Source organism: Nansenia antarctica (assembly GCF_963989245.1).
Source record: "Nansenia antarctica genome assembly, contig: SCAFFOLD_948, whole genome shotgun sequence".
Classification (NCBI taxonomy): Eukaryota; Metazoa; Chordata; class Actinopteri; order Argentiniformes; family Microstomatidae; genus Nansenia; species Nansenia antarctica.
In genome coordinates, this window is record NW_027662421.1 from 1 (window position 1) to 13,216 (window position 13,216).

Here is a 13,216-nt window from a genome sequence, read left to right on the forward strand (position 1 = left end):
CAAAGTACAAAGACAACCAAACTCAGGTCGCCATCTAACCAGACCAAAAAAAAAAAAAAAAAAATAGGGATGCACCGAAATGAAAATTCTTGGCCGAGGCCGAAGCCGAATTTAAGGAAACACTTGGCCGAATACCGAATATCGAATGTGTATCGGCAGTTTTTAATTTTATCATTGCATAAACTAAATACATTTTGCTTTTTATTCATGCTTCTCAAAGAAAGAAATTGAGATAGAAAAAAAATAACTTTTATTGAACATTCCAGCAGACATCAGTCTATACCAACAAAGCACAATAAATAAAATAAATCAGTCAAATTAAATGTTTTTGTTTTCCCTGAATAGCTGCTGAAAGAAAATCTTTCATCAATGTAGGCCGAAGCTTTATTCATGACTTGTGTTGAATGTGTGCCATGATAATATTATTACAAAATACTTTGGAAGATTGCAAGTTAACTAATTAGGTGAACTCTCTTTAAAGAGATGCTACAGGATTTTGATAATTCTGTATGTTGTGGCTTAAGTATTGATGTCCGTATGGTTCAATGACATAGTGTTACGGCTGGGCCTTCACACACCCTCCCCCGCCCCCACAGCTCGAGCACAGCGTGCTCTCCGCCGCAGCTGAGGCTTGTCCCCGCTAATTAGATCTTCAGCCAAACCTGCACACCTGTCTCCACTCCCAATCAACCCTCTGTCTCCACTCCCAATCAACCCTCTGTCTACATCTACCCTGGACTTCCCTTCACTCATCGTCAGTTCTTCCCTAAGAATGACCTGGCAAGTATCATCAAAACACGGCCACTATTCGGTGGTAAACATTCGGTGTTTTCACACATTCGGCCGAATACCGAATGTGCTTTATTTTGCGATATTCGGCCGAATACATTCGGTGGCCGAATGTTCGGTGCATCCCTGAAAAAAAGCCATAAAAGTATGGACAAATATATGTACAGTTAAGATTATGTGCAGCTGTGCACATATGTGCACGTTTAGAAGTGAATGACCTCTCAGCCGAGGTCGGTGTCGTCATGTGATTCATATCTGACTCGTATCCCACCCGCACGTCTGAATCCTTCTCAGGCCATCATCAACAGCACCATCACCCCCAACATGACCTTCACCAAGACCTCCCAGAAGTTCGGCCAGTGGGCAGACAGCCGAGCCAACACCGTCTACGGGCTGGGCTTCAGCTCCGAGGGCCACCTGGCCAAGGTCAGTCACCTGACCTCACCTCGGACCACACCACCACCACATCACCTGACCTCACCTCAGACCCCACCACCTGACCTCACCTCAGACCCCACCACCTGACCTCACCTCAGACCCCACCACCTGACTGTGTGTGTGTGTGTGTGTGTGTGTGTGTGTATGATTACCACAGCTGACTGTGTGTGTGTGTGTGTGTGTGTGTGTGTGTGTGTGTGGATGATTACCACACCTGACTGTGTGTGTGTGTGTGTGTGTGTGTTTGTGTGTGTGTGTGTGTGTGTGTGTGTGTGTGTGTGTGTGTGTGTGGATGATTACCACACCTGACTGTGTGTGTGTGTGTGTGTGTGTGTGTGTGTGTGTGTGTGGAGGGTGGAAGATGTTCCCCCTCACAGTGACTCATCCCTCTCCTCCGGCTCTGTCTCAGTTTGCAGAGAAGTTTGCTGAGTTCAAAGAGGCGGCGCGGTTAGCCAAGGAGAAGTCCCAGGAGAAGATGGAACTCACCAGCACCCCCTCCCAGGTAACCCCCCCCCCCCCCCCAGTGAAAAAGTGATCGACCTTTATATTTATTTAATTTGAAAGTAGTCTGTGTGCTCCAGCAGCAAAATACTGGAATCCACACTTTTTAGTTCACCGCCGTCACCAACGGCTAACATTAGCATTCTGTTTCGAACCCAAAGGTGAAAGGAACAGACAGGGGTTTAGCGCGCTTGTCATCAAAACCATGTCAATGTACTTTAAATCGACGTCACGTAGTCAGTCCCTTGAAGTGATGTTTAGTTTCGAAATCCTCATCAAAGAGACCTCATGAGTGAGGGGGGGGGGCCGTCCTGATTCTGACTCTCAGTGGTCACTACAAATCCCATGGTGCTTTGGGAAGTGTTAAACCTGATCCTGGTCTGATCCTCAACGTGTCCCACATGACTAAAGCAGGCAGCAGCCTGATCACACCAAAGGCTTACTCCCCCCCCCTTCTGCTCTCCCAACCACTCTTCTCCAGGTGGTCGCCGTAGAAACCAATGTGTTGTCAGTCGACGTACCTGGTAAAAAGGTACCTGGTAAAAAGAAGGTAAAACAGAAATAAATGGATCACTGCCATTTACCCTCCTTCTTGCCCCTCCCCCAGTCTAGAGTTGTGTCCCCCCCCCTACTACCAGCCAGCCCCACTTAATTAACACCTCCACCTCTCCCAGTCTAGAGTTGTGTGTCCCCCCCCCTACTACCAGCCAGCCCTACTTAATTAACACCTCCACCTCTCCCAGTCTAGAGTTGTGTGTCCCCCCCTACTACCAGCCAGCCCCACTTATGGTGCTTTTCCACTACAGTGCCAGCCCGGGTCGACCCGGGTAAGCCCTGTTCTTTGGCGCTTTTCCATTGAGTGGCCCGTGTCAGCACGGCACGGCACGGTAAAATAGTTATTGTTCGGGATGGGTAGCGAAAGTTGGGGAAAGGTACTTTTTTGCCAGGCTGCGTGTGACGCTGCACACCGTTGATTGGTCAATGGAAATCGTCATCCCATGTTCATAGATTTCATCACTAACCGCCATTTTTAAATACCACAACAGATTTCGCTCTAGGAAAATGTCACTTACTGTTTCTGTAATAACGTATTAATAAAGATTTGAAAAAATATGATAACCATCGTATTATCTTAGTTTAATGTAATTTCAATGCATCATAGAACTTTTATTTACAACAAGCATAACAAAAAATCGCTATTATGGCGATGTCCTGTGCCGATGCTGTTCCTCAGTCCAGCGGCAGTCAAATGCCGGTAGATTCGCGTCTTGCTCTCTTTAACACATGTCGGCGCTGTTTCCCTGGTTGCGAGATCTAAACTACTAGAACTGAAAGCGGCAGGTAACATACATCCATATGCTGTATATATAAATAATGTCGGTGTCGACCGTGATAGGAGTGTCGTGTCGACACCATTCAAATGGTTTCAGATTCCCTGTCCTCTAGGGTTGGGTACCGAAAATCGGTACCGGTAGGTACCGGTTACTTTACATTCGGTATGTACCCGTACCGAATCGCAAAGGAGATTTCGGTTCCTCATTTCGGTACTTTTCAACAAAAAAAAATCCCCTGGTGTCCGGTGACATGCAACCACACGTGACTTGAGTCGTGACGTAAGTGACATCGCCTGTTTCCAATTTCCAATCAGTGTGTGTCGTGGTAGTGAGGTGAGCAGTTGTGTTGAGAAGAAGAAGAGTGAGTTTATAGTAAGTGTAGTAATATAGTTAGTGATTGTATTATTGTATTGATATTATTATTATCATCATAATAATCATAATCATATTATCTAATTTCGCTAGCTAGCCTAGCTACGAGGTCACCGAGAATGCCGAAGACCGCAATGAAGCGTTCTAAAGTGTGGCTGCATTTCACCCGACTTGATGAAAACAACGCGAAGTGCTCAAAATGTTTTAAATCATTCGCGTGTAAAGCAGGCAACACATCGAACTTGATGAAACACCTGACAACGCACGCGATACATTTAAGGGTAGAAGGGTGCTCCGTGTTTGACAGCTTGCGCAAGTTCACCCGCCCTTCGGCGGCAAGCATCTCAGCAGCAGCAAGCACCTCCGGAGAGGGGGAGGCGGAGATCGCCATTCCCATTGAGGATGATGATGACAGCATTTCCTCAGGTTAGTAATAATGTTTCCGTTTATTTATTTAAAGAGGGGGACAGTGGACATTCGCCCTCTATGATTTCTTGTTTTGTTTTATTTAACCAGGAAAGGGACGGGGGATGTTTATATTGTTGGCTCAACAATGTAACTGTGGTTGTAGGTGTAACTGTGGTTGTAGGTGTAACTGTGGTTGTAGGTGTAACTGTGGTTGTAGGAGTAACTGTGGTTGTAGGTGTAACTGTGGTTGTAACTGTGGTTGTAACTGTGGTTGTAGGTGTAACTGTGGTTGTAGGTGTAACTGTGGTTGTAGGAGTAACTGTGGTTGTAGGTGTAACTGTGGTACTGTGGTTGTAGGTGTAACTGTGGTTGTAGGAGTAACTGTGGTTGTAGGTGTAACTGTGGTTGTAGGTGTAACTGTGGTTGTAGGTGTAACTGTGGTTGTAGGTGTAACTGTGGTTGTAGTTGTTGTAAATGTGGTTGTAGGTGTAACTGTGGTTGTAGGTGTAACTGTGGTTATTGTGCCTCAGCAATAAAAAAGTGAAAAGCTGTTTAATGTTGTCGACCGTGTTATTATTATATATATATATATATATATATGTCATTTAAAAAAATCAAAAGTACCGAATTAAGTACCGTTTTGGTACCGGTACCGTTTTTAAAGTATCGGTTAGTAACCGGTACCGGATAAAACCCAAACGATACCCAACCCTACTGTCCTCTCCCCTATCCGGACACACTTGAATTGTTATCCTAACCCACGGTAAACCACAGTTATTAACCCGCAAAGGGTGCCTCCGGGCACCGTGTTTGTCCGTGAATAACACCGGCTATGGAGGTGGTACAAACACAATACTACTTTGCTAACTTCACCATCGGTATACGGTCATTTTGAGCCCTGAACCACCGCGCTGACACCCTGAGAAGTTATGCTTTTAACCGTAAACTCAATGAACCGGGAGTTCACCCGCTGCTGCAAGCGTATCTATAACGAACGCGGAGATTGTATGAGCCCCGCGTCAGTCAGCCTTTCCGTAGAAATACGTCGCACCGTTATATATCTAACGTTACATGTTTTAAGGCTGATCTGTGCATGATAGTGCTGCATTATGTTGATCTATTTATATCGATCTATTCTTGCCAATTCCTTATTACCAGTGGAAAGGGGGAAGGCTAAAACACTTTGAATGGAATAGATAGGACTTTCCGTTCAATGGAGGAAGCATGATACTCGCGAGTTCATCTCGCTTTTCCCCCCGTTGATGTATTAAACAATCTAAGCAATCTAATCAGAGCAGTTGTTATTGTGTAATATTATTGATGGATGTGCCATTTTTGATGGAGAGCAGTGAGCGGATGACTTGATGTGAGCATGTATTTGACTAATGCCGATAGTCTTGCTCCGAAACCGGAGCTGTCTACAGCAGATTCCACAACGTTCCTTCAAACTACCGTAATTCATGAACTATATGCCCAATCTAAAAAATTCAAACAGTTTCTGAAAGCAGAGAAGTTTTTTTCAACTTTTTGAACGGTTGAACTTTTTTAGGCTTATTACGGTAGTTCACCAACAAAAAAAGCACAGTGCTCAACGTGTCAGGAGACACGCATTTCCCCCCGCTGATCTGTATAGCGGGGGGGGGGAAATCTTATGACACGTAACTCCTCCTACAGTCCCGGGTCGCTCAGTATAATGGAGAAGCGTTTCTGAAAGTACGGCACGGCACGGCTCGGATACAAATGCGGCCCGGTTCGGGTCGGTAGTGGAAAAGCGCCATTAATGATGTGATGTGTATCCACCTCTTCCAGGGGTCTCCCCAGAATCGTTTCACAGAGCGGGACATCTTGTTTTAGGACACCAGGGGGGGGGGGTGTTCCATCAACGTCGCTAAAGGAAAATCCAGGCTTATTTTGATCAATTTCATATTATTATAGATTAATATTTTTCTTTAGCGACATTGATGGAATAACCCCCTGGAACAATTACTTTTGATACTCCCTTCTGCTTTATAGACAAGGTTACATGATAGGAAAAAAAACAACAACTCAAGATGGAAGATGCCAGTGTTCTTTGGGGAGAACCCTGCCCCCCCCCCCAGCCTTGACTTAACAACCTCTCTCTGCCATCCTAATACCAGATTAACAGACAGATTAACCTCATCTCAGCCTCATGTTAACACACCCAACCTCCTCCCCCAGCCCCAAAGTGTTGGTTTATTTTCAAGTCAGTCAGCTATGCTCACTTCAAAATAAAACATCACACTTTGGGGGGGGGGGGGGGGGATCATAAATCAGCGTGCAGGTATCCTTTCCTGCATTCGATTGTGATTTTTGGGTCTTTTTTCTTTTTACCCTGAATGTTAGAAATAATAGATGGTTCCACACACACCGCTGTGACAGTTGTGAGTCTGTGACGTGTTGAGGATGTGGTTGTTTGTCCAGGAGTCTGTGACATGTTGATGACGTGGTTGTCTGTCTGCCAGGAGTCTGCCCCGGGGGACCTCCAGTCACCTCTGACCCCGGACAGTATCAACGGCACTGACGACGAGAGGGAGACGCCAGAGATGCCCCAGATCCCCGAGCCCCGGGCCGAGCCCTCCCAGAACGCATTGCCCTTCTCACACAGGTAAACACACACAGCAAGGCCGCCCAAGCCAGGGGCCGGAGTAGTGGGCTAAGCCCTAGAGAGAGTGCCCCTCGGGGGCTAGGGCCAGCGGAAGGTGTGGTGTAAAGACGTCCATCACGGGCCTACAGTAGTTAAACCTAATGAGATTACAGCTCTGGGTGAAGGCCAGATCTGTTTTCATATGGTACCATTCATACTTTATTTTATTTGTCATTTTGGGAGGGTTATTATTATTATTTATTTATTTTTTGTGATTTATTTTTTGGGGGAATTTGAGAGGAAAAAAATGAAGGTCTTGAAAGTTTGTCAAAATAGACATGGGTCATTGAAAGTGCTTGAATTCCTCTCTCTCTCTCTCTAAAAAAAATATATTCAAAAATGTTTTACTCAGCTCGTCAACTAGTAAATAAGTCTCTGTATTGCTTAACTTTACACATACTTCACAATATATTGTTTTGCTGTGCTGTGGTAGAGAAGGCAAGAGACCATCTAATGTTCACACATTCAAGCCTCTCTTTCTAATTGTTGTCTGTGAGCGGATAGTTGCTATTATATCAATTCTCATCTAGATCTGTCTCAAACTATGCCGTGTTGGGTCTTTGAATTTGAAGGAATTGAGTCTTGAAAGTCCTTGAAAGGTGCTTGAATTTGATGTTTCAGAAGGTGTGGGAACCCTGGATAATTCACACTCTGTCAAAGAACCTCGTCTGCCTGTATGAACACATGGACGTCCGCGTCAGTCCCACGTCGAGCTCCGTAATGGAGGGCTTTACCCGGCCGCGGGGGGGGGGGGGGGGGGCTTCTCTTCAGGGCTGATATAAAATGAAATTGGCACAGCGCAGTGCGGCCCGTACCGGATATGTCAATCCATCCGTTCATTATTCATGTGGTCGGCCCCCGAGCCCCCCCCCCCCCGCACAGGAGCGAAGCATCACATTAAAAACACTATGTGAGTGCTCCTATTAATTATGGATCAACCAAACGCGTTAAGTCCATTTCGTCCCCCTGGCCAGGCGCCGTACAACGTTTCCCTCATGTTCGCTTTAACATACTAACGTGTCGGTAATGTCGCTGATGTGCCCATGGTTTATAAAACATGAACTCAGACACATGTGATGTCATGTGCTATTTGGTAACTTGACTACATCCCTGTCCCTCCCTGTCCCCTCCTGTCTCCCCCCCTGTCCCCTCCTGTCCCCCCCGTCCCCTCCTGTCCACTCCTGTCCCCTCCTGTCCCTCCCTGTTCCTCCCTATCCCCCCTGTCCCCTCCTGTCCCTCCCTGTTCCTCCCTGTCCCCTCCTGTCCATCCCTGTCCCCTCCTGTCCATCCCTGTCCCCCCCGCCCCACCTGACCCCTCCTGTTTCCCTCCTGTCCCCTCCTGTCCCCCTCGCCCATCCTGTCCCCTCCTGTCTCCCTCCTGTCCCCTCCTGTCCCCCCCTGTCCCTCCCTGTCTCCCTCCTGTCCATCCCTGTCTCCCTCCCTGTCCCCTCCTGTCCCCCCCTGTCCCTCCCTGTCTCCCTCATGTCCCCTCCTGTCCCTCCCTGTCTCCCTCCTGTCCCCTCCTGTCCCCCCCTGTCCCACCCTGTCTCCCTCCTGTCCCTCCCTGTCTCCCTCCCTGTCCCCTCCTGTCCCCCCCTGTCCCTCCCTGTCTCCCCCCTGCCCCTCCTGTTCCCCCCTGCCCCTACCCCCGCCCCTCCTGTCCACCCCCCCTCCCATCCCCTGTCCTCCCCCCGCCCCTCCTATCCCCTGTCCTCCCCCCGCCCCTCCTGTCCCCCCCCCCCTCCTATCCCCTGTCCTCCCCCCGCCCCTCCTGTCCCCTGTCCTCCCCCCGCCCCTCCTGTCCACCCCCCCTCCTATCCCCTGTCCTCCCCCCGCCCCTCCTGTCCCCTGTCCTCCCCCCGCCCCTCCTGTCCCCCCCCCCCCCCGCCCCTCCAGCTCCACCAGCATCAACAAGCACTGGGAGGCTGAGCTGGCGGCCCTGAAGGGGAACAACGCCAAGCTGACGGCGGCGCTGCTGGAGTCCACCGCCAACGTGAAGCAGTGGAAACAACAACTGGCTGCTTACCAGGAGGAGGCCGAGAGGCTGCACAGACGAGTAGGACACACACACTACACTACACACACACTACACAATAACTACGCACTACACAATAACCACCCACGGGTCAGATTTGTCCGAGGAAAAACCTACTAATGCCAAAAGGTGAAACATGAACATGTCCGAAACATGATAGAGTGGTAAGAGGGAGACCCTGGAGTCAGAGTGACCGGGTAAGAGGGTGTGTGTTTGTGTTGTGTGTTTTGTCCTCAGGTAAGAGGGTGTGTGTTGTGTGTTGTGTGTGTCCTCAGGTCACAGAGCTGGAGTGTGTGAGTGGTCAGACCACAGTGATCAAATCTCAGAAGACTGAGCTCAACCAGACGATAGAGGAGCTGGAGAACGCACTAAAGACCAAGGAGGAGGTACAGTGAAGAGTGTGTGTGAGTTTGTGTGTGTGTGTGAGAGAGAGAGAGAGAGAGAGAGAGAGAGAGGAGAGAGAAGAGAGAGAGAGAGAGAGAGAGAGAGAGAGAGAGAGAGAGAGAGAGAGAGAGAGAGAGAGAGAGAGAGAGGTGTGTGTGTGTCTGTGTGTGTGTCTGTCTGTCTGTCTGTGTGTGTGTGTGTGTGTGTGTGTGTGTGTCTCTGTCTCTGTCTCTGTCTCTGTCTCTGTCTCTGTGTGTCTGTGTGTGTGTGTGTGTGTGTGTGTGTGTGTGTGTGTGTGTACGTGTAGCCTTCTATGTGAAGTCCTGGTGTGTTTGTGTTCACCCATCGCTCCTCCTGTGCCGTGGTGCAGGAGCTAGAGCGCCTGAAGGAGGAGGTAGAGGGCGCTAATGAGTTCCAGTCTCAGAAGGACGCGCTGACACAGAAACTACAGGTGAGCCACAGAACCAACCGCCGTGAGCTTCACACCACGACCGTGTTCAATGTTGAGCTTCACACCACGACCGTGTTCAATGTTGAGCTTCACACCACGACTGTGTTCAATGTTGAGCTTCACACCACGACTGTGTTCAATGTTGAGCTTCACACCACGACTGTGTTCAATGTTGAGCTTCACACCACGACTGTGTTCAATGTTGAGCTTCACACCACGACCGTGTTCAATGTTGAGCTTCACACCACGACTGTGTTCAATGTTGAGCTTCACACCACGACCGTGTTCAATGTTGAGCTTCACACCACGACCGTGTTCAATGTTGAGCTTCACACCACGACCGTGTTCAATGTTGCCGGCCGGTTTCAAACCTTTAGCATCGTGTGAGACACTTTCTTGAGTTCATCGGCTAATCTCTCTTTCTTTCTTTCTTTCTTTCTTTTTTCTTATCTCTTTCTCTCTCTCCTCTCTCTGTCTCTCGCTCTCTGTCTCTCTCTCTCACTCCTCTCTCTGTCTCTCCTCCCTCTCTCTCTTTCTCCACCTCTCCTCCCTCTCTCTCTCTCTCTCTCTCTCTCTCTCCCCCTCCCTCTCTCTCCTCTCTCTCTCCCTCCCTCTCTCTCCCTCCTCTCCCTCCATCTCCCTCCCTCTCTCTCTCTCTCTCTCTCTCTCTCTCTCTCTCTCTCCCTCCCTCCCTCCCTCCCTCCCTCCCTCCCTCCCTCCCTCCCTCCCTCCCTCCCTCCCTCCCTCCCTCCCTCCCTCCCTCCCTCTCTCTTCTCTCTCTCTCTCTCTCTCTCTCTCTCTCTCTCTCCTCTCTCTCTCTCTCTCTCTCTCAGGGAGACAGAGTGTAAGAACCAGACCCTGGAGGCCAGGGTGAGTGATCTGGACCAGAGGCTGGAGGTCAGTCAGCTGGAGAGGGAAGACTTCCGCAAGAGCCTGCGCTCCCTACTGGAGCTCCTGGACGGCAAGATCTTCGAGCTGACGGAGCTCCGCGACAGCCTGTCCAAGCTCATCGAGGGCAGCTAGAGGGGAAACCACCACCGCCACCTGGTGGAGGGTCGCCGCAACTACACCCATCATCTCAACACCACGCACTCAGCGCTCGTCGGGCACTTCACAGACACACGGACGTCGTCACGCACGGACACTCGACTGAAAACACTCACGTCGTCATGAATAAACACTCACTTTGCATTTTTTCCTCATTTTGGACGATTACACGCATGTACACATGCATATGCTGGTACACCTGTATGCACACATTTTCGACATTGTTTTAATAAATCCATTCACTCTGGAGTCACATCCGTGCACGTTTACAGAAGCTTCTCTGAAGAGGCTGCCCCGGTGGCCCTGCCTTCCCTCCTCTCTCCTCCACAGACCCTGTGGGAGGGTCTTTACTCACTGAAGACAGATCAACTTGGTCTGTTTTGGTCCTTTTTTCTTCCCCAAAGTCCAGCTAGCATTCCATTTGGGAGGACATGGATATAGTGTTTTTTTGCTTTGGTTCTCCTATTATAAAATGTTTGCCACAAAACAAAGCCCTTATTTTGAGCATTTCTTTGGTGCCCAGTTCAGTCACCCAGAGTTTGGTGATTGATGTTTTTTGTTTTTTGTTTGTTTATTCTTGTAGTCCTCCACGCATCAGTTTGTTTTTTTAACGACTCTCATCTGTATTATTATAGCTCTCGTTGATATGGATATCATTGTCAGCCAAACGAACAGTCGGATCAGATAACGTAGAGACAGACTCAGTCGGACTTGCTGGTTCTTCAAGCTTTCACTGACTCTGCAGCCACTCTGCTTTGTCCTTTAGACTCTGACATAAGGTTGAAGATGTCAGCCAATCCTCCCAATGTTCCTCTATGAAACCGTTCCCATATAGTCACCCTGTGTGTGGCTCGTGAGAACATCCTTATTTACTAAATGAGCAATACAAAGAGGGAGCATAAGAAGTAAAACACTTTTCAGTCTCACTTTCAGGTATTTTCCTCTACTCTTCTTCTGGGACACGGAGGAGACAAGGTGAAACCATAAACCAAGACGAGAAGCTGGGGTTTGGTCAGCCGTGACTACGAAAGTCTTTCCTTTCTAGAAACACTTTTTCTAAAGATACTGATATAACAAATTTATAGTGCACTTGTGAAAATGGAATTGTATGTTTGGGTGAATCCAAAAAGAAGATTTTTTCCCCCTCCCTTCCTTGTTTTGTTGCGACTTGAAGTGCGATGATTGATTCCTTCGTTATCTGTTAATTTATTATTCAAGATCATACCACGATTGATTATAATGAAAGTTGTATGAAACAAAGATGTTTTCTTTTATTTAAACCTTTAAATGATTTTCACTTTATATTGTTTTTTTTAATGTCAGGTATGTGGGTATCACGGTTGTTTTTTAGGTGTGAATATTTGCAATATTTTTGAACTATTAAAAAAAGGAAATGGAATTATAGACACTTGTATAGCAGGTGAGATTTGCAGAGAGACTTTTATTCCTTTTGCCAAATGTATGTTTTCCTGTACAGATGACTTCTGCTGACGTTGCCTTTGGTACAAAGATGCATCAATGGTAGCTATGGTACATTTTGTGGGGTTTACTATTGCCAAAAAATCTGTGATAATGTACAAAAAAAAAGTTATATGTATACCTGAAGAACACTATTTAAGGGCTTGTTGTTGGTTCTGGTATATTTTGGAGACTTGAATGGAGTTATGGGTTGGCTTTATCATAACATTTAAATGATGAACCGGAATATTAGTTTGAAAGGGAATAACGTTTGAGTAATAATTTTAAATGTTGATTATACCACATGCTTAAAACACAATTGTAATTTTGAGTTTATAGTAAAATTAAAATGAGAAAAAAAATGTAGGGGTGTCATCTTTTCCCATTTTCTGATGCTTCTCTAGTCTGAACCCTCCTGTTCTCTAGTCTGGACCCTCCTGTTCTCTAACCTCCTGTTCTTTAAGTCTAGTCCAGACTTGGTCTTTCATTACACAACATCCACTTACTTCCAAAGAAGGGGTCAGCTGTATTTTCAACCAACTATTTGTTGCTGACCTCAAACAAATGTGTTAGACCCAGTTGGCCACAGGGCAAGTGAAGTAATGGCTTCATACTGTACAACAATGGCACAGCAACGTGAAGTCAAAGAACAGGACAGGAATACATTTTGGTACTTGGTTTTATTTCGAAGGGGAAAATATAACTGGAATATATAAAGCAGTTAGGAATGTAATGATAGGAAAAGACAAGAAAATGCAAAAACAATATCTTAAAAGGCAGATTTTACATAAATCTGTAACTCCACGTTTTAACATATGAAGCTTTACTCAATAAATACTTTAAGTTCTTAAGCATGCCAATGTATTTTCAGGATTTACATTTCATTACAGTATAATACATGACAAATATTTATTTTTCTGTATAATATAATATTGCACTTATTGCCAAGTGACCAGCTGATCTTAATGTCAGACCAGCCACAAGCATAAGGTCAGAGTCAAGGGTTATAGATCAAACTGTGTTAGTCTGAGAGGGGAAGAACGTCTAGAAATGAAAATTAATAATAAATACAGGATTAGAATTTTACAAATGTTTAACAAAGATAGATTTAAAAAAGAAAGAAAAAAAAGAAAAAGATGAAATGACAGAGCCCTAATACAATGACATGGATATTGACTAAGGGAGGTGAATAATGGAGTTGACAGAGCACATGATCCGAGAGGACAGGAAGGCTGCATCTCAATAGTCTAAAATGGCTTCCTCACCTCATGACTCGACCTTCCCTTCATACACCAACACATTCACAGCCTGCCTGTGTTTGTAGACCGGTGCAG

General features: G+C 46.8%; 1 protein-coding gene across 1 annotated transcript; it reads left to right on the forward strand.

Moving 5' to 3' along the window:
• Window positions 1-1,083: 1,083 nt before the first annotated feature.
• Window positions 1,084-10,400, forward strand: LOC308175648 (homer protein homolog 1-like; the record flags this gene model as incomplete). Its single annotated transcript, XM_080551276.1, has 8 exons — window positions 1,084-1,215; window positions 1,637-1,729; window positions 2,210-2,278; window positions 6,326-6,468; window positions 8,404-8,563; window positions 8,818-8,928; window positions 9,297-9,377; window positions 10,212-10,400. Coding segments are annotated over 8 exons (978 nt in total), but the record flags the coding sequence as incomplete, so codon positions are not given.
• Window positions 10,401-13,216: the final 2,816 nt, after the last annotated feature.